Consider the following 22,408-nt stretch of genomic DNA (forward strand, 5'->3'; position numbering starts at 1 on the left):
TAATGGGAACAAATCCAATCCTGTTTGTTTGATGTTCTTTATATTATTCCAGCATGTCCACCATTCATCCAATCAGAACCAGTTTCACTCACAGATGTAAAGGAATAGTTCAACATTTAGAGAAATACGCCCACCTACAAGCACTTAGTCAGACTTAAAGTAAATTGGCTATTCTATTAAACCAGTTTCCTTCCGGCTCAAAACATCCTAAAGGTACAAAGACGAGAGGAATTTATAAGCTCCTCTAACTTTTAGAAAGAAAGTTGATTAGTGTTGAAATATTCCTTCCTGGAGAAACGTCGGTCCTGTCTGATTTAAACCTAAGTCTCCTACAGTTGTAAGACGCAGTCCGTGCCGGGATACTGAGGCAGGTTGAGCTGGTACTTCCTCTCCAGGCCCGGTGGCACAAAGCGACCCCCGAGGAAGTGGTACCGTCCTCTGAACAAGGAGGCGGACTTCTTCGGCGCGGTGAGAGAGATGAGCATGTCGGGCTGGAGTCCGTCTGCGCTGCCCTGCTCCACGTCCCAGCCTTTAAATAAACACACACAACAATCCAGTTTTATGATGCAGTGCAGGTTGTTTCTGCCTGAGAGTGATCGGCTCAGTAAAAAAAGGCAGTCAGATATTAGTGCTACAGGCAAGGTCAAAGGGTCATTCAAATCGACAGACTTCTTCCCTAGTTCTGAGTGTGAGGACTGACCTGAGGGGATGTCGATGCTGGCGATGGGGACTGTGGTTTTCTCCAGCACGTCTAGGATGGAACCAAAAGGTTCTCGCACAGCCCCCTTGAAGCTGAAGCCGAAAATGGCGTCGATCACCAGGTTGTAAGCCTGGTCAATCAATTGGGCCTGACAAGATAATCACGTACAGAGAAATTAAGGTTTTTTGTTTTAATTGTCTCGAAACACAGTTAAACAGTTTCTTTTACTTCTCAAAGTACATGTGTGAAGCCACTAATTCAGTTTGTGCATCATCAGTTGTTGATCATATTTCCGACTGTGGTTTTATGAGCGATAAAACCCATTTCAGCCACAAGGATCATTAAGGCTTCATCTAAACTGACACTTGTTTACCGAGATCAAATTCTGTGTAAGTCTCTTACAGCTTGAAATAAAATGCTCAGTCATAAACACAAGAAGCAGAAACATTTCCTCCACCACAGAGAATGAAGCTGCTGCATAATTGATTAACACTGAACCTCAGGCATCTCAGTCAGGAAAGGGATCTCCATTTTCTGGCACTGTGTGGTCAGGCCCTGGAACAGCGGCTTGTTGGGCCTCTTCGGGTACAAGATGGTGGGCTCGTAACCCTGCAAGACGACACAACACATGAAGATATAATTATCACCAACACATCCATGAGTTAGATCAGACAAAGAAAGGAAGTCGGATTAAACAGTTATGGGTAAAGAACACCGTCGTCAGATTGGTTTAAAGCTCCACAGAGGTTTTATTGAATTCTGAAAACCACAGTGTTTTTGTTTAAAGCAAATCAACATCGGTGCCATTTTCCTTCTGTACTCTCACATAGGCTCAATCGGAAAAATTATGTCCGGACCTCGGTGCAGGTCTGAAAGCAGCTTTTACTGTAACACAAGTGTGGGACACTCACAAAGAGCTTGAGGTGTCGGGCACAGACCAGGCCGTCGCCTCCGTTGTTACCTGGTCCACAAACCACCAGCAGAGAAGGTCTCGCCTTGACGAGGGAGGTGATCGGATACGCCTGCAACAATATCACAACACAACAATACGGCATCAACAGAGGATTTTCTTTACAGCAGCTACTGATGAGAGAAGCTGACAGAGTAATTAAATCATTCCCTGCTTCAGATTTAGATATATACTTACGCTGCCAATGCAAAAATCCAGTTTCTTGGTAACTCAGCTAAATTGATTAATTGGCTTTACATTAAACACTGTCATTTTCATTTCAAAATAAGAGCCTTGCTTTTAAACCTCACCCGTGTGATGGCTGTGGCACAGCTGAGTCCAGCCAGCTCCATCAGCTGGTCCACACTGAAGCCGTACTCACTGAAGAGCTCCTCGTCAATGTGCTGGGCCTCCTCCTGCCTGTGGAGCATCTACAGCTCAGTTTGGACACACACATACGAGCTGTACGTGTTTCTACTGCTCTGTGTACGAGACATGAAACCTCACCCGAGATATTTTATCGTCTTGGCCATGGTGGATGCTGCTCTGCTTCTGAAACAGTTCCTCTGGTGGTTGTTAGCTGCAGCCGGCAGCGGACATGTCCCCGTCTGAGCGAGGACGGAGGCGGCTCTGGAGGTCACCAGGACGCCGATCCCAAACAGAGCCCGAACACTCAACATCCAGAGGGATCCGAACAGCTGGAACAGACGAGACACACGTGATCTAAACTGAGCTGAGGGAGGTTCAGCCCCACGTCGATCACATGGCTTCATGAACTGTTAGACATGTAACTGTGGAGCCTCTGTTAAAACAAGGAGCTTTTACATGAAGCTACAGGGAGCTGTGGCTCAGACATGCCGAGTGCTGATGAAAGCTTTTCTGCACAATCTGCTGATATCGCTGCCTTGTGCTGCTGTTCCACTGCTTTCACTGCTGACTTGCATTTTTCCTCTAAGCTTCCTCCGTCCACCTGCAGCTTGTTTTCCACAATAAATCATCCCCACGCACTCAGCTGCTGCTCAGGATGCTTTACAGTAACGTGATGAAACAAACTGCTAAATAAAGCGTGTTCAGCTTCTTTAGTTCACTTTTAATTTAAAAACGTGGATTTTTGAATCCTGTATGGATGAGATGTAACTATCAATCTTTCATCCTGCTATAATGAAATGATCATTGGATAATTTATGAATCTTTCAGTCTATGAAGTGTCAGAAATGAATTAAAAACACATATTTCCATAACCACTGGGTTTAATTGAAAATCTTCTTCTTCTTTTCAATCCTAAAACACATTTGTGTCACAAGGCTTTTTTTTAAATAAGCTTATAGTATTTTAATATGGCAGAATTGTGCAAATATAAATAGTTATAGTTATAGTTTGATATTCATAAAGCAGGCTGTAACACATGGTTTAAATCAGTGCTGCAATAATTATATATAAAAACTACTAAAAACATATGCACTTAATTGTTACCTTTGTAAATATGAAAACAAGATAATTACTAGTTCTGTTTATTGTAGAATTAAATCCACAAAATACAATTATTCTAACGTGCAGCTGAATGCAATGACACCATGTTGATGTAATTCTGTGTTTAAATTCTCTTAACTTCCGACAGTCAGGTGAGTTATTAATGTGGAAGTTTCACTCTCTAACAATCAACTTCCTAAAAACACAGAAAGAACAAGTTTGAGACTTTAGCTTCAGTTCTGTTTCAGTTTGTTTGTTTGCTAACGTTACACGTGTTTGTGTAATTTAACACGTTGGATTAACTCACTAAATGTTAAAGGTTATTTCCTGAAAAACTATTCAACAAAGACGTTTTTCCCTTTGAACAAAACTTACGGATCAACAACGAGCTGATAAACTGAGGAATCGAACATCAACATGAGCACCACTGAGCTGTCGACTACTTCCGGGTCTGGATATATATAAACACTGGTCTAACTTCAAAATAAAATAGTACTTCCGTTTTATGGCGGAAGTAAGATTAGAGATTGAGAAATGCTCTTATTATGGAAAATGAGGGTGACAGTATAAAGTATAAAATTTGAAATACCACAAAACATTGTCTCATCATTCCTGCATTTAAAAAACTATTATTAAGTATTAAAAAATGAACATACCCCTAGTTCAGGATGGTCCATTTCAAGATATTAATATTATTATTGGACAATTATTGACTCTTAATTAATTATCAAGCAAAGCAAATCTCAAGTAAGTTTCTTAAAATGTTCCTCAAGCTGAAGTCTGAGTATTTCAACAGGGTTATGGGTTAATTTCACAATAAAGGTTTAATCATCCTTCGCATCGGCACCTGAACATCTTCATCCTTGGTCTCTCTTGTTTTGATTCAATGAAGTTGTTTTTTATGTATATATATGAATATGTGAATGAAGGGTACAATAATCTGAAGTTTTGAGATTTGTAGATATGAATTCCACACTTTTTAGAATAATCTGCAGACTCTGCAAATGAATCACAGTCAAAAATAACTGACCCAACAGTTTCAGTAGCCTATTTCCATGCAGTGGTAAGAAAGAGCAACAACTATCAAATCATTATTAACAAACACAACATTTCTGAAAACATGTTTATTAAAATCAGTCAAAAATACATAATATTCTGTGGATCTGCAGGGTTGGAGTCACTTTACTTTAACTCCAGAAGAAATTTACTCAGTTCCCTGCAGCCCTGCTGCGTCAGTATGTTTACAGAGCGTGATGCGAATCTGATGTGATAGTATAATAAGTCAAGCCTGATCTTTAAAGTTACAGTAGCTGTGAATTTCACCCACCACTAATTTACCAGTAACATTCTTTTAGAATAAATTTGACCAAACTGTTGCTTTAATTTGTTAATGTGTTAAAATTGCTGCTAGTTTCTTCTTTTACTGTCGGGTGGAAAACTGGCAGAAGTTTCCAATTCTTAATGACACCAATAAAAATAAAAATGGCTGCTTACATCGCCATTTAAATTCAAGAATATATGTTGTATGCATGCCTATGTACATTATAAAAAAGCAGTATAAAGTTTTATTGCATACAAGATCTTGGGAATTACTCACAGGAAATGGACTTAAAAACTACGACTTTTAACTAAAGGACTAAATAACTGAAAACTAACAGAGTCTACGTGTTTCCATCGCTGATCCCGGGGCTCACATGATTGGACAGGTCTCCACTCTGGATCCAGCCTGAAAGAAATAACCCCAAAGCGTGTTAATTACATGAAAACACTCAGCCAAGAGTCGCTGAATAATTTATTTTCTCAGGCCTTGTAGCAGAACCCACCCTGCGAGGAGTGCTGCTGCTGAACACGTAGGAGTGGGGCAGTAAACCCTCGGAGATGCCTCCGCTGCGGAAGGAGCGGGAGGCCGAGGTCACGGAGCAGTTGCTGGATTTGTCCGAGGGAAGTCCGCAGGAGCCGCAGACCACGGTCCGGCTCCGCAGGTTGTACTCACCGTCCCCGCAAGTGCTGTGAGCCACCTGCTGAGGCAGAGAGACGGAAACACACATACTGGCCAGTAAAAAACTCAACAAGAAGAAACAAGCGAAGGGAAAAGGCCTCTTTGTCTAAATGTCTAGATTAATTGGTTAATTGGTGTTCATATGTCATGCAGTGCATAGATACAGGATGTTATCAGTTATCATTATTATAAATCATTTCTCTCACCATGTCATCGTCCTCGTCTTCAAACTGTATGCGGGTGACTTTCCTCATTGCCATTTCCTGGAAGAAAACGTGTTTATTAACATGTTAAAGTAGAAATTCATGTAATCATATGCGCTTTATGTTTAAATAAAGTTACGCACCTCTCCGCTGGCACTGATCAGAGTCGTCTGGAACAAGTCCCCGGTGCCCCAGGACGTCTGAGTCTTCCACACCAGGTCAGAGGGAGGATTGTGGGCTCCGCCAGCACCAGAGGCCCAGATCTGACCGCCATGAAAAAGACACAGTGTTGGGTGTGATAACTGCCAGTGTGTTTACTGAGTCCAGTTCGGTGATGGAGATGAATGAAGGTGCCTCTTACCGTCACCCTCTGCCCGGCCTTCAGGGTGAATTTAGTCGGGAACTTGAAGCTGATGGCTGCGCCCGACCCCACCTGTCGCTTCACCTGCCAGCTCCCTAGATTCTGATCCTGCAGGAGAAAGTTGATGGTTGGATGAAAGGTAAATAACGTTTAATCATCCTACCAATATATTCCTCTTCTCACCTCATCTGCTTTGTTGCTGAGTCGGACATATTTCCCCTCCTGGTCCACCTCCTCCACAGTGACCCGCCCGCTGGCCGACGCCTGCTGGGTGATGCGAGTGCGGGCCACAGCTCCTCCTGCGAAGCTGGAGGCCTCGCTGTCGGTGTCGTTGGCCCGGCGCCTCTTGGTGGGAGAGCTCTGAGCGCTGCAGTGGACGGATCGAGAGTGAGCTGCCGAGGTAGAGGAACGACTTCCTGCCACTCTAGTGGGCGGAGGACTGGGGGACAGTCGCAGTCTGCAGGGACACACATGATAGAGGGATGAAGATAAAGACAAAGAGGTATAACTGAAACTTTCCTATTGCTGCAAAACTCTGGTTCTATTGAATAAAGTCGTCATGACCCCACAGCAGAGACTCGACCTAGCCCAACGTACCTCTGCTCCTCCCCCTCCAGCAGCTTCCTGTAGGCACATATCTCCATATCCAGAGCCAGCTTGACATCCAGCAGCTCCTGATACTCATCCAGCTGCTGCTGCATCCGCTGCCTCATCTCGGCCATCTCTCTGTCCTTGTCTCCCAGCAGGCGACGGGTGGTGTCCCGCTCCCGAGACAGAGCGGCCTCCATGTCCCTCACCTTCGCCTCACAGGCCGACAGCTAGATCAGGAGCAGACGAGTGCAAATAGAGTCAGAAAACTAATAATCAGCAGGAGAATGCAAGAGAAATGTAAAACTCAGTATTGAATTTGATGGAAAAAGTATAAAACAACTTTATCTTGCAAAGAAATAAGTTTGATGATGTTTGGTGCAAAGATGAGAATCTGGAGTGTGGAGCGATGTCGAGACTGAGAGCTGTTTGTTTCTGAGAACCTGTTTCTGCAGCTGGCTGAGCTGAGACGACGAGGACTCCAGGCGGATCCGTGTCTGCTGCAGCTCCTCGTGTGCTTCTCCCACCAGGTGGCTGCTCCTGTCCGCCGACTGGCGAGCGTTTTCCAGCTGACGAGGACAAACAACGAGGCAGAAGATCCATAAAACTGAGAAAAGACTGTAACTTCACTCTGAGTGATGTGAAAATCATTTTTGCTCGATTACAACAACTTTGTGAAACTGCTGCTGTACTTCCGAGTGATGATGTCTTCATTGGATATTTATTTATTCTGTGCTGTTTGTCATTTTAAGATGTTAACATTAAATCAAAGGCCCACCTTAGAGTTGTAGGTCTTCCCAATATCGTCCTTGTACATTTTGATCTGCAGGTCGTGCTGGGAACGCAACTCCACCAGCGCCTCCGCCAGTTTGCTCTCAAACTCCTGCTGGTGGCCGTTGTCCAACTCGACCATACGAGACTCATGACGCCGCTTTGTCTCCCGCAGCTCCTGTTGGAGAGTTAACAAATGTATTCAGCACACATGAGGGTGGAGAAAGTGAAAGGCCTTGGTGGAGATGAGAGCTTCTCTCTGACCTCCGCCTGGAGGTTCTTCTGGAACTCAAGCTCCTCCTTGAGAGTCTGGATGCGATTCTCTCCGTCCACTCTCCTCAGCATCTCGTCCTGGAGCTTCTTCTTGGCGTCGCTCAAACTGGTGTCCAGCTAAACGAGCCAACAAGAAACGGAATATTAGTTCAAAGCAAACGCGCAGACATTCACATAAACAGGCCGTGCAATACAGCAGTATGCAGTAAATACACTGTGGTTAGTGCATATTTCCCACTCGCCTGCACCACTTGGTCTGTTTATTCCTAAAAGTGGGCATGGGAGCAGGAAAACTGTCCTTTAATCAAAATATCTGAGCTCACGTGGCCCTGACAGAGTCTCCATGCTGAACTCAGCCCTTTGAAAAATACATAGCTAGTGGCACAAGTAAAAAGAAACGGTTGTATTAGTCTCCCTGAAAACACAAAGGAGGAATATGAGGGGCAAACTGAACGCTGGGTGTCCTGTAGGCCGCCTGTGCAGAATTGAGCCCAGATGTGTTTCCACTGGGATCTTTGAATGGAGCGTGGGATTGAGTGTACCTTGGCAACCTGGGCCCTCTGGTCCCTGTTTTCCACCTCGATGTTACGCTTCTCCCCCAGAGCCGTGGTCAGGGACGCGTCCTTCGAGTTCAGCAGAGCCTCCAGGTCTTTGACTCTCTGCAGCGCTCCGGCCAACTCGGACTCCTTTTTGGTGTTCCTGCGACAGAGAGGCCAACAGGGTCACGTGTCTTTAATGCTAATAGACGACATTCGCTTTGCAACTTAAGAACCAAGTGGAAACTGTGTTACTACAGTTTCCTTTACAGTCTCTAATGAATCAAATATGAGCTATTTTTGAATCTTTGGGAAAGACCTCGGCGCGTATGACTCATAGACCACAATGCTCTGCGGTCAGGCCGGTGTATCTGGTCGCCACAAGCCACAGCCTTTGGCGTTGAGCTGAGAAACTGCCATGGCAACGGCGTGACTCCTGCCAAACACACGAGGGCCATCATCTCAATATTTATGGAAAAGTAATGGAGGCAGGAGCTGCTGCCACGTATTGTGTGTATAATGATTGCTTTGCTGAAGGAGGAGAAACCCGGGGAAAGAGTTAGTCATCAGACTCTGGATGTGGCGGCATAAGAAGGAGACGGAGTGGAAGTCCAACGTCAAAGAGTGAGCAATGAGGAGGGTATGTGAACGCCAGGGAGTGGCTGCAGCCGCAGCAGCAGCAGCAGCAGCAGCAGCGTCTCAGCAGAAGTTAAACAAGCATCGTTTACGAGGAGCTAATGAGTCATTGTTGTTAATCACATGTTGTAGACATTAACTCTGCAATCACACACTTTCACTCGGGCACAGACGGAGGAATGAATGAAGCAAACTGAGGAAGATTTGGCTGAAGACGGAGGATTCAGGAGCTTCGGGGGGGGAAAGATGTTTCATGATCATCAGATAATACAAATATCTGGATCACGGGTTTATATCCATTTTTGATTTTGACCAAAAGCCTTTCTTGGAAAAGAGGCAACTAGTTGAACAATCCTTGCTGTTTAGTTTAGTGAAGAAAAAATAATCTTGCTTTACCTATAGTTACTTTAGCTAAACGACAGGTATTGTGGTCACAAGGGTAAAAAGTGAGAGAAGAACTGACTGTGATTCAGATACACATCTTTATCCGTCTAATGCTAAAATTAGCGACAATAAACCACTGCACATACCAGAGTAATGAGCCTGTATCATTAAAAGCCCTTAAAGGGGCCACGTGTGAATTCTTTGCGATCGCCATGTCTTGTCACTGGAGCCACCATGTTCAGCAGGATATAAAACTTACATATGTATATAAATAGCGCTGCTTATTTTATATACCACTTTATTTATTTGCTTATGAACTTAGCTTTTCATTTCTAAGAGGAATATTTTGTCATTTAAAGGTTATATACACCCTGGCAACACACAGGGGTGGTTTTAAGGATTTCAAGGCCCTAAAATGATGGGGCACCCATAACCCCCCCTAATTAGTATTAATTATAACTATATTGAAAGTATTCCTACTTTTTCTCTCTGCAAGCACATGCACAAAACAAACTGTGGTAGATGCGGTCAGATGTAGATTTGGACCGCAGCAGTTTCCCACCTGGCTTTCAGCTCCTTGTAGTCGTCTTTCAGCTTTCCCAGCTCCAGCTGCAGACGGGCTCGCTCTTTGGCCACGGAGTCCAGGGTCTGACGGGCATCGGCCAGCTCGGTTTCGTAGGCGGCCTTCAGGCCCGTCAGCTCCCGGCTGACCTCCGTCTCGGACTCGGTGATGCGCAGACGCAGGCCGGCATTCTCGTTCTCCAGGTAGCGGACCTTGTCGATGTACACGGCCAGACGGTCGTTGAGGTTGGACAGGTCCTGCTTCTCCTGCAGCCGGGTGATGCGGTTGGGGGATATTGGTGAGCTGGCACCTCGCGGAGTGGTTTTGGGTGTCGCCATTGCACCGATCTGTTACTGTTGTAGAGAAAATCATGATTATCCACCTGCTGACTCTAAATCACTTTCTTTTCCAATCACAGTAAATACAGGAATTTGATAATTCCAGTATAATTATGCAAATAGGGGACTTTTACAGAAAGCGGTCAAAGTTGACCATAAATAAACTTACACAAACAATGATTAAAAAACCTGTCATGCATCTGAGAACCTCAACACAAGGTGAAGTTTAATTTTAAGTCGTGACTTCAACACCAGAGTCGAAGAGTCATCATTCATCGAAAGACAGGGGAGGGGTCATCGACTCCACCCAAAGAATCTACGTTAAGTCTTTGCACAAAAGACGGCAGGTTTTCTTTTTGGCAGGTTTTACCTTTTGAGAGCTGCTGAGAGGATGAGAGAAGTTTGCTCCGAGGATTTTTGTTGGATCTTCTCTTAGTTCTCTTTGTCTTCCGGTGATGTGAGTGTCTGTCTTCGTTCTCCAACAGAGTTCGGTCTGTTACTGCGCTGTCTGCAAACTGTGAGTGCCCATGTAGGAAAGAATGAGATGGGAGGAGAGAGGTTGGCCTCAAGTTTGGCACTGTGGTTGTTCCTCTCTCTCTCTCTCTCTCTCTCTCTCTCTCTCTCTGGCTGTGCAGGCTGGATGAATGAGTCACCGTCCACTCAAAGACACACACAACACCGACGGATCATTTCAAGCAGATCTGCTGTTTGGGAGCTGAGTTCCTGTCATTTACAGTATTTGACTCAAACCCGCACTGCTCGTGTTTCTCTGTGAAGTTAAAGTGAACAAGTTGCACAAGAGGTTTCAGACTTTTTGTTTTTCGACCCTGAAACACAGAACTAGAGTCTTAAGACACTTATTTTTTTATGTAACATCGCCTCCAGAGATTTGGATTTCTTCAAATATTCTAAAAATATTCAATATCTTAAACCCGATCTGTACAGACTCCTTCTGGGGAGATCTTCATGTTTCAAAAGATCTGAAACAGCCTCTGTCCCCTGGAAACGATGCACATGATATCGAGCCTTTTACAATGTGATAGTAATATAATCTGTATATTGTGATGATCCAGCCGACTTCAGACACTGGGTTTCTTTTGCAAACGGACAGATTTTATTATCTAATTTCTCAAATAACGTTTTTTTTACATGATTAAAATGTTGGTACGTTGGACTCTAACTCTGTAAAAGTGCATTTTTCTGATTTGTGAGCCTTTAAAATTAGGTTTGTGATCCCTCACCGTCAGTCATGGGCTCAGTGCGAGTATGAAAGTGATTATTATCCTCCATGTATTGTTTCCTGTTTAAATATTTCATGATGCTTTGCCTTTATTGGAGTAGAGAGACAGGGAGACAGGGTAGAGGGATGAAGAACGGCCGTGCAACATGGTCAAGGCCTTTAGCTCAATGGTCAACAGGGCCCCACAGTCGAGTATTGATTTATTTGAGGGTGTTTGTTTGCAGGATCAAGCAAAACCAGTTTCTACCGAACTTAAAAAGGAGGGATGAGGCCTGGAGCAGGAAAAGAGAATAAAAATGGGGCAAATGCAGATGTGCAGATCCAGGTTTTAATGCAAATAAAAACCTTTTACATTATCCGGACATTTTACCAGGGAGCTATATAGGGTTAGGCTTACGTTAGACTTCAGAGCAGGTCTGAGAGCAGCTCTGGTGGAGGATGGAACATGGGCCAAGAAAGAACTCATTAAAGTTTGGCATTGATATAATTATTGGATCTTGAATTGAGTGTTGGGCCTTGGCTGAGTGTCATTCCTTGTTTTGACTTGTTGTGCTTGTGTGGACTTTCTCTCTCTTGATTCTACATCATAGTGGGAGATTTTCTGGTGGCTTTAAAACGTGTAAACGAGCCTCCTGTTGTTTTATGGTGCACACAGCTCTTCCTGTTCCCTTGCAAACTGTGAAATGAGGTGATTCATTCACGATTCTCCAGCTTTGTGACGGCGGCTGCAGCGGATTCGTCTCAGTCAACAAAAGAAAATGAAATAACTCGATGAGTGAGTTTAATGATGAATGTGTGAATCCTCTGCTGACAGATGCATCAGCAGCTCCCCCCCCGCGCTGCCCTGGATCTCACTGAACCCCCCCCAGCTGTTCTGCTGTTTCTCCACCTCAACCTTCACCCCTCTGTGTTTCTCTATAATATCATTAAATGTAAAAAGCCTCTTCTCGCTGTCGGAACACGACATAAAACCGTGAATTACGAGGAGCGTGTGTTCGCTGCGCGTCTGCTCATGGCCGCGCTCGGCGTCGCCCCTGTCATGTGGTTCGAGGGAAAACCCGGATTGGATCCCCGCGGTCACCTGGGCCGAAAACAGGAAAAACAAAGTGCCACCGGGCCGCTGATTGACAGCTCGTTGTGTGTGTTGTGTTGCTCTGGAATACGTGTGTGTGTGTTGTCATCCAAACGCGTGTGTGCAGGTTGTGTCCAAAAAACTTGGATGAAAACCCCGCGCGTGTGGCGACGCGTTTCACGCAGAAACACGCACAATCTCCCCCCGTTTTTTTCTCTATCCTGCAAAACGCAGCCTGCAAAACGAGTCACGTGCAATAAAAAGCAGCTGACACCGTGTGAAATATATTTTTTTTTGGCAAAAGTTAAATAAAAAAGCAAATGTGGTGAATTAAAACACGAATTCCGTCGCGTAATAAAACGCAGAACCGAGTCCACTCCGCGTCTTGTCGGAGCCGCAGCTTTGCGCGGATAAACAGCAGCTGTGCGGAGCAACGGAGGAAAAAAAGCAAACCAAGGGCGAACCCGACTTCCAGCGGCTTGTTAATACGGATATAATCCTCCATCTGCACACCCGGGAGTCCACCGCGGAGGGTCGAGGAGTCTACACCGGGAGCCGGAGCACCACAGCCGGGGGAAGCAGCGCGAACAGCCGGGCTGGTTTGTCTCCCCCCCCCGTCTCGTTCCGCCGCACAGACCGGATCCGTGCTGCTCCGCCGCGGCCTCCATTTTAGCTTCTTGCCCGCTCGCCGCCTCACGTGTCCTGGACTGTCTTTCTCACATGACCCGTGTGTTTGTCCCCGTGATCAGCGCTTCCATCTCCGGGAATCCGTGTCGTTGAACACCCGGCGTCTTCCCCTCCCCCTCCCCACACCCCGCACCACCGGGGCCAGCAGAGAAGCTCCATGGATCTGCTGGAGCAGAGTCTGGACAGCTCGGCGAGGTGAGGACGACGGTGCTTGGCCGCTTCCTGCACCCCCCCTGTGTCAGGGCTCCCAGCTCGGCCCTGGGACACCCTGCAAACATCCAGATCCCCACCCCCCCCTGTCCCGCAACACCTGATCCCAGCCGAGTTTAGTGCAGCGTCTCCCGGATGAGTCGGGGTTCGAGCATCCAGGGAGATGATTTGTGCAGAAACCTGAGGCTCCTGCAGCCGCAGACATTAAACTCCAATGCACAGCAGCACTTTGTGCGTGCGATCAGATTTACATGCACAGTTTCTGCACTTTTATATCTGGTGCAGCTCTTTTTTTTTAGGATTAAAATGCATCAATGAAACCAGCAGGGGTGTGTTTTACTTGTGTTATTATTTTATATATATATATATATAAGTTAGTGTTTAATTGTGCAGCAAATCCAAAACGCACACATTTGAGTTTTATTAGTGAGATAATTCTTACTTTCCAGTTGGAAGTTGCAGTAAATGTGATTTCTGTCACCCCTGCACGTCAGTTATACTTTACTTTATATCCCAGCCATCATCTTCTCCTATCACCACCAGGGGGCGCCCTTCTGTCACATCTTCTTGTTATAGCTTACACTACAGACAATCCACACTGATGATGATTGAAAGGAAATCTCACTCTTCTTCTTCTCTTTTGTTTTTCAGTCACGACAAACAGGAATCGGAGGAGGTGGTGCAGTTACAGGAAGGTGAGAATCTAATTAAATTTAATCTAACACAGACAAACGTTACTCAACAGTCGCTTTAGATTCAATCAAGCTGCACGACATTAAACACACAGTGATATCAGCCCCTTGAATGATTTGTTTCATCAAGAGGAGTTCGCTTCTTTAACCTCAATCAGACCCGACGTGAACATCTGTCCAGCGCTGAGTTCAGATCTGAATTCACCCGAATGCGTCCTGAGATCAGATCACACCTTCAAATGTGGTCTGAGGCGCATGTGGCCACGTTCCTTCAGCTGTGTGAACATGTCCTGAGCCAGTTTCACTATGAATCAAGTGTCTTTTTAAAGCTTCTGTGTCCATTTGTTGATTTGTTTGTTGCCACGGCCACGATGTCGCCTCTGTAAACACTGGGTCAAAACATCCTCTTTTGGTCTTGTTGTGTTCATTTGCACATTCAGGACAAATTTGACCAGGTGTGAACAGACAAACCACTTGTGACGGGATCTCTCAGGACGGATGTTTGGGTCGTTGTTACTGTTTTTCTTCATTGTTCTTCTTTGGATTGAAAGTTTGAATGGGCGTGTTGACCTGTGTGTTGCAGGAGACGTGGTGGGGGCGGAGGAGCACGCTTCTGTGACCATCACCGGTGTCCCGCAGGGCGCGTTCGTCGACCACAATGTGCAGTATCAGTTTCGCACAGAGAACAGCGGCGGACAGGTGAGCGTGGAAAACCCAAGAGCAGTTTTTAAATCTCAATTATTCAAAGCAAAGGCTATTTGATCTGAATCACAGAGACAACCTCCATCTCCAGGACGTCAGTGGACACACACAAGTGTAAATAATCAGTTTCCTCACTCGTGCTCAGAAGCTTTTTCTCTGCTCCGTCGTCAGGTGACCTATCGGGTGGTCCAGGTGACGGATGATCAGTTAGAAGCCGCCGCTGACGGGTCCGGAGCCGTGAGCGTCGTCTCCGCCGCGGCGTTTGCCGGAGCCCCTCAGGCTGTGGCACAGGTGAGATGACATGCGTGGAATGTCAGAGTGAAGCAGGATGGGATGTGATGCCATTTTACATGTTTAAATCATTACACTTGCATTTGTTTTAGAATATAATCAGTTTTTATTCTGAGCTCTGTTGCCTCTACCTCTTCCAGGCTGTGATCCAGAACCCTTTCAGTAACGGGGGCAGTCCCGGCGGGGAGACGGTGGGTGGAGAGACGCGCTTCGCTTACTTCCCCGCCGCCACCGTCAGCGATGGAACAGCCGTGTCGGTGCAGGCCACCGCCGACCCATCGATCACGCAGGCAGGAGGTGAGAGAACCACCATCATCATCATCGTGTGGCGAAGAAGCGACATAAACAAATATATATATGTGCACGATAAAATGATTTCTGTGAGATTTTCTTGTTCTAATTTTTCTCTTTTTAAATCCAGGTCAGTTCTACGTGATGATGAGCCCCCCTGAGGTGCTGCAGGCGGCCCCTCGCACCATCGCACCGCGCACACACACCTACACTGCGTGAGTACAACCCCCCCACTCCCCCGCAAATTCAACATCACCATAACTCTCACCCACGTGTTTGGTTTACTTCACATCCTCTCACCCCTGTTACTTCACAGTGGATTGGATGTTGTTCTTGTTCTTCTTCTTCTTTCCCCTGTTTGCATCCATCTGTCATTATGTGTAAAAAGAAACATACAATCAATATCCGTCATTTAAAACATCCAACATCTGAAATCCACACTCTGTCCTACTTACCTGCCATCCCCAGAGACCTTGATGAGAGCGACATGTTGCAGCACGGCAGCTCGAACTGGTGAGACCAACTTTCACACACACCCCCATCACGTGTTGTAGAGATAGGATCCCTAATCAATCACTAGTATCCTCGTATGGTTGAATTTTACATGTTGATTGTTTACTCGCAGGTTAAGATTCCTTTTTTAAAACAAATCCCATAAACCTGTGTTTTTAGTAAAGACCCAAACTAATACTGTGTTTCCGGGCTTCTCCTCGTCACACATCCCCACGAAAAGATGATAACAAAATCTAGTTCAGTAGCTGGATTCTAGTTCAGGTGATAGATGATATTGGAAATCTTCCCGTCACATCATCAGAGTGGTTTTGTTGTGTGTTTACAGGAAGGTTGAGGGTCCACGGGCGCCCAGAGACGAGAGGAGAAGAGCTCAGCACAATGAAGGTGGGTGCGAATTCTGTCACGACTAAATTCTATATCATCAAATCGTGGCTAAAGATAAATAATTTCCTTCTTTGCAGTGGAGAGAAGAAGAAGAGACAAGATTAACAACTGGATTGTTACGCTGTCGAAAATCATCCCCGACTGCAGCGTGGACAGCAGGAGTGGAGCGGTGAGTCCTGCACGCTGAGCCGCTGCACCTCAGGTTGGACGAGAGAAGGTTTCTGACTGTTTCTCTGTTGTGTGTTCGTCAGAGTAAAGGAAGCATCCTGTACAAAGCGTGCGACTACATCCGGGAGCTGCGTCAGAGCAACCAGCAGCTGCAGGAGAGCTGCAAGGAGGTGGAGCGGGTGAAGATGGACAACGAGCTACTTAGACAACAGGTTCTTATTCTGACTAATACCAGAACATAATGTTGAGAAGCAGGTTTCCTGGGATTTATAATAAACATAATTCAAAGGGCCAGTTTCTTTAATTATCACATGTGGTATTCATAAATAAACACTGTTAATTCATCATTTAACAACCGTCCAAGGATAAAAACGAGTTAGAAATTAAACGTTTCTGTTCTTTCCACCAGATCGAGGAGCTAAAGAACGACAACGCACTTCTTCGGGCACAGCTGCAGCAGCACGGCATAGAAATGAACGGAGATGCGACCCCACAGTGATCGTGGGCCGGACACTTTGCGCTCGGCGTCGCGTCCTCCTCCACCCGCCTGAACAATTCCAGGGGAGGAGACACCATGAAAAAAAAATAAGACAATTTCCATCAGACGTTGGACCCGATTTAACAAAAAAAAAATAACCACGCACAGGACTCGAGACGCCCTCTGAAGGACTGCAAACTGAACACGCCTCTTCCACCTGCGGCAGCTTAGCGGCTGCACGCTCTGAAATCTGTCGACTGTGTAGCTCCAACCGAACCTTTCGTCCTCCGCTTCGAGGGACGCCACCTCTGCACAGCACCACCACCACCACACATGCACCAGACTGTCTTTTTACTTTAAATTATAAAAACTGCCACAGAAAATTTTACTTTAGCTGATTTTCACCCTTTTATTTATTTTTTAATCGTACCACAAACTCCTTTTTTGTTTTTCCTTTTTAGTTGTTTGCTTCTAAATGGGAAATAGCTCCCGTTTACTTCTAATTTATCGGTCTGTAAGGAAAATGTACACAGAAAGGAAAAGTGTTGGTTTTCTGCATTTACTCTTTCCCCAATAATTAACCTGCAAATCAGATGTTTATCGTGTTCATCACTATCACTGAGGATATTTTTACTGTCACTGGAACATGTGTGTGTATGTATTTGACCTGTGTGCAGTTCCCTGCCTCTTGACACTGACACTCCCAGCAGCAGGCAGAGCTCACAAACTTCATAAACGTAGCCCGATGTCGGTAAATTCAAAAACTATAAGACTCTCCTGACAGGCGAAGTGTACGACGCTCCGCTGTCACAGGCCTGGTGGTTTTTATTCCTACTCCAACGCCTTGATAGGAGCCTGTTGGAGAAACTAGGTGTTAACATAGCTCAGGTAATTGGGATAGTGCACTGGCAAGTGGTTCCCGGACTCAATGAAGTCTTCACATATGGAGAGTTTAGGTCTCTTGTGTCCCCCCCTCCCCCCGCTAGCTGCAATGTACAGAGAAATGAGAAAATGATGCTTTTCAACGTGTGAATCATTTTTAAATGGGCATTAAAATAAGGTTTGTTTGTCTATCTGCTTAGAGGTCATTGGTGTAGAGCGCTGAAATAAGAGGGTTCGGTCGTGTGAGGTGTTCCGGCCTCAGTTTGCTGCGTTTCCGTGGAAAACTCGTTTTTAGTTTTTCTACAATATTTACAAAACTGACAGGAGGCCGTGGAACCGCCTCGGTCTGGATTGTGCAAAGGAAGTTTGGATGTGATTCTTGTTACTAACCAGCTTTTGTCCACACTGAGTCTCCACAGCATGGAAATATAACCACTGGCATGACTAACTCTGATATCACAATAAAACACAAGCGTGAGCGTTGTTACAGACGGTGTCCGGTGTGTTCAGGTTCCATCGGAGGCCGAATCATTTATTTTTACATCATGATTTATATATGTTTACATACCATTGAATTTAAACTGAGGGCTTCTTACTGCCCCCTGGTGGTGGATGACGCCACATAAACACCCGCATCAACAAACGTTGCCATGGCATTTTAATAATAAAAGTGGGACCTTGTGTCTCGTTGCCTGGAGACGACAGGGGAACTTGTTGCTATAGGAGATAAACCAGCACGCGCCGGCTGTGGGAACATAAGAGAAACTCTGGTGAGTCAAATTTAAACTTTTAACATCAGATTTGAACAAGTTTAACAAACTGCAGCGACGAGTGAGAGAAGTTCGAGGTTCTGGACAAGAGGAAAAGATCGAATCCGCCATTTAGTGACACTCAGTGTTTCCGGTTGGGAGCTGGTGACAGCATTTATGTTTTAAACTGTAAATTCACTGTTTTATTTCGATTCTAATGTTGATGTTGATGTAAAGAGATAAATGTTAATCTACCTGTCAGGAGAGGATCCATTTCCCTGTGGGAGTGGCCTAATGCTACTTGCAAACATAAAGTTAAATATATAAACTGATACATAAACTGTGCCTGTGACATTTACCTCTGAGTTACTAAAAAATGTATAATAATAAGGAATTAAAGACTTTTTGGTTTTGCAACAAACCTATTTAATATGGATTTGGACGCTCAGTTGTTTATGATGTTTGAAAGTGTGTTAATCCTTAAAAATATAAGTTTTAATATTCAAGATGTTTATTGTCAAACATGCAGAACAAACGAGTGGGAAATCTGTAATTTAAAAAATAGTAGTTTAGTAGTAATGAGCATGAAGAAATAGAGATTGACAGCAGCAGTAATGCGATAAATAAAGTAATAATACAATACAAATTGAATCAGTATTTACCAAGAAATATACAATAAAAATAATATGAATAAATGAGAATACTACAGAAGAGTGAATAAAGCCTTTACAATACTTCACATTCCTCAGGTTTATTGTTGTTCAATTGTCTTGTGACCTTGGAGAGTTTCTCAGGTTATGTAACGTATATAGACTTTAATTCAAAGATTTAATAGTAGATGTCAACATTTCAAATCTTGCACATGTAAGTGCACTTGACAAATCCACTGATTGAGACGTGTGCATGTTGCTGCAGTCGCAGGATGTCTTCACTCCCTGCGAAGCCCGGCCTTCGCCTCAGTGTGTCCGAGTGGCACAGCAGCAACCAGCAGCTGTCGGCCACAGCCGGACACGAGAGAAGTGTTTCCAATGGGATCCGACAAGAGGGGAGGTCACTACGCAACGAGACCTGCTGCACGGTGGGTGTTCAAACAGCATAAAGGATACACTCCACGACATGTACACACCAAATACTCATCTTATGTCCTCTGCAGACCACCTGGGATGAGAGTGACACCTCCCGCAGGTTGAGTGACCGGGTTTGGGACGTGGCTCGATGGAAGGAAGCCTTGGAGACCTGTGCACGGAAAGTGGATGAAGAGATGGAGGCTCTGACCCTGGTGAGTGTTTGAAAACCCTCAGACCCAAGTTTGTTCTTATGAGAATCAATATTCTTACGAACTTCACTGTCCAACTGGACTCACAGCCTCTTGTTGTGTTGGTACCAGTGTAAAGAGCAGACTGAGCAGGCCTTGGCTGCGACTGCCGTTCCCTTGGAGGTCAGTACCGAGTGTGTGACGCTGAGGGAGGGACGCCGAGGCTCCGAGCTGGTCATTGACCCCGTGGACGAGCAGCTGAAGAAGGAAGTGCAGCTGATCGGTCGAGTGCAGCAGGTTCTGCAGCAGCACATCGACAAGGCCTTCGAACAACTGTGGTCAGCGATGCAATGGTGTCCTGCAAATATTTCACAAAGACCACATTCAGTTTTTCCCTCTGACCACCTCTGTTCTCGATCGCAGCGTTTTGCAGGAGGCTCGACATCAGCTGACCGCTGACCTCCAGAACAAGATGGACGCCCTGGACATTGACATGTCCTGTCTGACACTGACCATAAAGTCCCCTGAGATCTCCCTGAAGACAAACCCCACTCGCATTCCATCAGGGTAAAAAGTGGTTTCTTCAGTGGCCCTGGTTTACATATGGCTCGTTATCTAAAATGTAGAAATGTGACTGTCGTTGTTGTAGCTCCTCCACCCCTCAGGAGTGGGCCCAGTTCAGCCAGTATAACGTCCTTCAGGCTCAGGAGGCCATGCAGGTGTCCCAGCACATGAGGGAGGACACGAGTCTCACCAGAGCTCAGGTAGGTGCAAGTAAACTACAGCTGATCACATAATAATAATAACAAAAACTTTATTTCTCTTCTTCTATTTCTCAGCTGCAGAACGAGTTAGCGGTTCAGTGGCGGGCAACAGAGTTCGTTCTCCGCAAACGCAATCACGATGAGGAGCAGGCCCGCGACCAGCTGCAGTGGCAAATTGGAAATGTAAGACAGCTTAGAAGGGGAATCAAATCAGGTATTTATCTTTTATTGTTTAATGCAGATTGTGTTTGTCCGCAGACTGAAGATGAAATGATAGAGATGGAAGACGACATCAAGGGACTGGACTTGGATCTGCAGGCAAAGACGAGCAATCTGAAACTGGCTCACACCCGACTGGAGAACAGGACCAACAGAGCTGGGATGGACCTGTGCAGAGACGAGGTTCCTTAATAAATACAGAAAATCAGCCTGATGAGTGTCTGAAGAAGATTCCTCTGACAGGATGTTTGTTTGCAGGTCCAACACGGTCTTGTTAATGAAGTCCATCAGCTGAAGGCCACGATCACAGCTCTGAATCAAAAGCTGTCAGAGGCGCAGTGAGTCTCTGTTTGGTTTTTCATGGACCTGACAGTTATTTCACATTTTTTATTCATCTGCTCTTTAGCAAAACAGGCTTTTTTAAATTGAGATTACACATTGAAGATGGCCAAAGATCATTTTAAGCATCAAAAGACGAAAAATGACAAAGCAACATTCAGTTTTTAGTGATTAAACACGTAAAACATAAATCAAACAGAAGAGAAAATCCACTTTGTACTGTACGCATGTTTCAAACCCAGATACTTAAACTGAAGTCAACATAGAAGAAATAATTAAAACCCTCACGTACAAATCCAACCACAATCAGAAAGTAAAGAGTCTAAATCTTCCCTCCCTCTTTCAGAAAGTCTCTGCAGAAGATGAAGCTGCATCACGCCCGCATGCTGGAGGATCTCTCCAGGAAACAGGAAGCTCTGTCTCTGGAACAACGAAGCATGAACACCCGCTCACACCTGACGTCGGCCTCCTGCTCCGGTAAATCCCCGGTGCTGCTGGTCCCGCTCACCAACTCCAGCGGGAGGAGCAACCTGCAGCTGCTGGCTCAGTGAGAAGAGGGCGTCCATGTTTCTGAAGGGAAGGGAATCAACTTAGAAAACACTTAATTTGTAGCTTTGACTTCACGTTTTAACACTTAGCAAACAACAGAGAGCGCTGCCACACTTAAAGCAACACTGTGTAACTTTTACTAAACAACAGGATTTTAACTAAGTCTTTTTAAACGTAGAATATATAACAAAACAACAACAAAAGACCTTGTTTGATGACGTTGCGAAGCAGCAGAGAATCATGGCAGTGAACATCGACCCGACGTGACTCAGGCACCGAACATGTTCACGGATAAGGGAATGTTGTAAAGTTGGCAATAAATAATCGTGATCCATTACCAGTGAACCAAAACAAACAGTGGCCGGAAAAAACTGGCGACTGAACAACTGTGTGTTTTTCCTTCATCATGCATCGTTCCCCCTGGAAGTTTGTAGCAGAGACATTGAATACAACTGGGGATTTCTCCTACTAAATGAAATTTATGATGAATAATCATCAACCCAATAAGTTCTTACTAAATCTTAGTATTTTAATACGACCTGTCCTCGTCTTTCAGAAACGTTCCCCTGACCTGTTTTAACCTGGTTTTGTTTGTATGTAATTTACTTCTAGTTGTGATCAATTATGTGTTTTATGTGTGTTTGCTTAACTTTAACAAGAAATTACAGATATTCAGGCCTCGATGAAACATTAACGTATATTAGAGATATTTCTGGCATCTGAAAAGTACTTTAACTGAAGCTCCTCACGTTCTCGTCTGGTCGTCTCTACTTTAATCGACCATTAGCTTGAATGGCTTTGTTTTGCTTCATCGTGCTGTTTGATGAACTGAATGAAGACGGCGATAATGATGTGAAGTCTCACTCAGGCAGTGAACACGGTTTAGATAAAAAATCTGGTAAACAGGCACCAAGCCGGGTCTGTAGTCAATAAACGCTCGTAACTCTCACCTGCCTCAGTAGTGATGTCTTCAAATGGATGTGTTTGTGTCAGTCGCTGCTTTTTACGAGGATTTAAAGTGGTAGAGGTCTGTTTTTTTTTTTTTATGTTTGCATAGAAAGTCTGTTTTTAAAAGTTTATGATTGTCAACACACCTTCAGGAAATCCTAGTATACGAGTCCATTTGTTGCTTTTACCAGCTTGACTACAACTG

The 22,408-nt window shown here is 45.0% G+C and overlaps 4 protein-coding genes across 6 annotated transcripts; 2 read left to right on the forward strand and 2 right to left on the reverse strand.

The window, feature by feature from the left end:
• Nucleotides 1–23: 23 nt before the first annotated feature.
• Nucleotides 24–3,620, reverse strand: naxe (NAD(P)HX epimerase). 2 transcript variants are annotated; one of them, XM_047344071.1, is made up of 7 exons: nt 3,495–3,620; nt 2,157–2,344; nt 1,961–2,069; nt 1,612–1,722; nt 1,199–1,309; nt 701–848; nt 24–529 (listed from the first exon to the last, which is right to left on the reverse strand). In XM_047344071.1, exons 2-7 carry the CDS (start codon nt 2,327–2,329, stop codon nt 330–332), a joined length of 852 nt encoding a protein of 283 aa, XP_047200027.1. In that variant the 5' UTR covers nt 2,330–2,344; nt 3,495–3,620; the 3' UTR covers nt 24–329. The 2 variants fall into 2 exon arrangements, with proteins under 2 accessions (XP_047200027.1, XP_035037986.2); XM_035182095.2 differs by having other exon boundaries at nt 2,157–2,347; nt 3,495–3,608.
• A 608-nt stretch (nt 3,621–4,228) lies between these two features.
• On the reverse strand, nt 4,229–10,921 carry LOC118125037 (lamin-A). 2 transcript variants are annotated; one of them, XM_035183386.2, is made up of 13 exons: nt 10,141–10,921; nt 9,433–9,785; nt 7,857–8,013; nt 7,306–7,431; nt 7,049–7,219; nt 6,714–6,839; nt 6,280–6,500; nt 5,866–6,139; nt 5,683–5,790; nt 5,465–5,584; nt 5,325–5,381; nt 4,943–5,137; nt 4,229–4,845 (listed from the first exon to the last, which is right to left on the reverse strand). In XM_035183386.2, the coding sequence occupies exons 2-13, from the start codon at nt 9,768–9,770 to the stop codon at nt 4,810–4,812; spliced, it is 1,929 nt and encodes a 642-aa protein (XP_035039277.1). In that variant the 5' UTR covers nt 9,771–9,785; nt 10,141–10,921; the 3' UTR covers nt 4,229–4,809. The 2 variants fall into 2 exon arrangements, with proteins under 2 accessions (XP_035039277.1, XP_035039276.1); XM_035183385.2 differs by having other exon boundaries at nt 4,943–5,140.
• A 1,154-nt stretch (nt 10,922–12,075) lies between these two features.
• usf2 (upstream transcription factor 2, c-fos interacting) lies at nt 12,076–17,569 on the forward strand. The gene is made up of 11 exons (XM_035183388.2): nt 12,076–12,964; nt 13,631–13,674; nt 14,255–14,370; nt 14,545–14,664; nt 14,805–14,961; nt 15,086–15,170; nt 15,424–15,468; nt 15,794–15,852; nt 15,930–16,021; nt 16,104–16,232; nt 16,430–17,569. Exons 1-11 carry the CDS (start codon nt 12,927–12,929, stop codon nt 16,517–16,519), a joined length of 975 nt encoding a protein of 324 aa, XP_035039279.1. The 5' UTR covers nt 12,076–12,926; the 3' UTR covers nt 16,520–17,569.
• Nucleotides 17,570–17,725: 156 nt separating this feature from the next.
• Nucleotides 17,726–22,204, forward strand: tekt2 (tektin 2 (testicular)). Its single transcript, XM_035183387.2, has 10 exons — nt 17,726–18,150; nt 19,045–19,207; nt 19,283–19,408; nt 19,517–19,722; nt 19,808–19,951; nt 20,034–20,148; nt 20,224–20,331; nt 20,407–20,550; nt 20,626–20,705; nt 21,053–22,204. The coding sequence occupies exons 2-10, from the start codon at nt 19,052–19,054 to the stop codon at nt 21,255–21,257; spliced, it is 1,284 nt and encodes a 427-aa protein (XP_035039278.1). The 5' UTR covers nt 17,726–18,150; nt 19,045–19,051; the 3' UTR covers nt 21,258–22,204.
• The last annotated feature ends 204 nt before the right edge of the window (nt 22,205–22,408 follow it).

This window comes from Hippoglossus stenolepis, chromosome 17, assembly GCF_022539355.2.
Source record: "Hippoglossus stenolepis isolate QCI-W04-F060 chromosome 17, HSTE1.2, whole genome shotgun sequence".
In the NCBI taxonomy this organism is placed as follows: domain Eukaryota; kingdom Metazoa; phylum Chordata; class Actinopteri; order Pleuronectiformes; family Pleuronectidae; genus Hippoglossus; species Hippoglossus stenolepis.

Excerpts from the sequence above, each read along its gene's own strand:
- naxe (XM_047344071.1), bottom strand. The coding sequence starts at position 2,329 with ATGTTGAGTGTTCGGGCTCTGTTTGGGATCGGCGTCCTGGTGACCTCC. Across the intron at positions 1,310-1,611 it reads CCCGACACCTCAAGCTCTTT|GGTTACGAGCCCACCATCTT; the intron begins GTGAGTGTCCCA and ends GTCGTCTTGCAG. Across the intron at positions 849-1,198 it reads TCCTGACTGAGATGCCTGAG|GCCCAATTGATTGACCAGGC; the intron begins GTTCAGTGTTAA and ends TTATCTTGTCAG.
- LOC118125037 (XM_035183385.2), bottom strand. The coding sequence starts at position 9,770 with ATGGCGACACCCAAAACCACTCCGCGAGGTGCCAGCTCACCAATATCC. Across the intron at positions 8,014-9,432 it reads TACAAGGAGCTGAAAGCCAG|GAACACCAAAAAGGAGTCCG; the intron begins GTGGGAAACTGC and ends TCTCTGTCGCAG. Across the intron at positions 5,382-5,464 it reads TGATCAGTGCCAGCGGAGAG|GAAATGGCAATGAGGAAAGT; the intron begins GTGCGTAACTTT and ends GTTTTCTTCCAG.
- usf2 (XM_035183388.2), top strand. The coding sequence starts at position 12,927 with ATGGATCTGCTGGAGCAGAGTCTGGACAGCTCGGCGAG. Across the intron at positions 15,171-15,423 it reads CGCACACACACCTACACTGC|AGACCTTGATGAGAGCGACA; the intron begins GTGAGTACAACC and ends TGCCATCCCCAG. Across the intron at positions 16,233-16,429 it reads ACGAGCTACTTAGACAACAG|ATCGAGGAGCTAAAGAACGA; the intron begins GTTCTTATTCTG and ends TCTTTCCACCAG.
- tekt2 (XM_035183387.2), top strand. The coding sequence starts at position 19,052 with ATGTCTTCACTCCCTGCGAAGCCCGGCCTTCGCCTCAGTGTGTCCGAG. Across the intron at positions 19,208-19,282 it reads GCAACGAGACCTGCTGCACG|ACCACCTGGGATGAGAGTGA; the intron begins GTGGGTGTTCAA and ends TGTCCTCTGCAG. Across the intron at positions 19,409-19,516 it reads AGATGGAGGCTCTGACCCTG|TGTAAAGAGCAGACTGAGCA; the intron begins GTGAGTGTTTGA and ends TGTTGGTACCAG.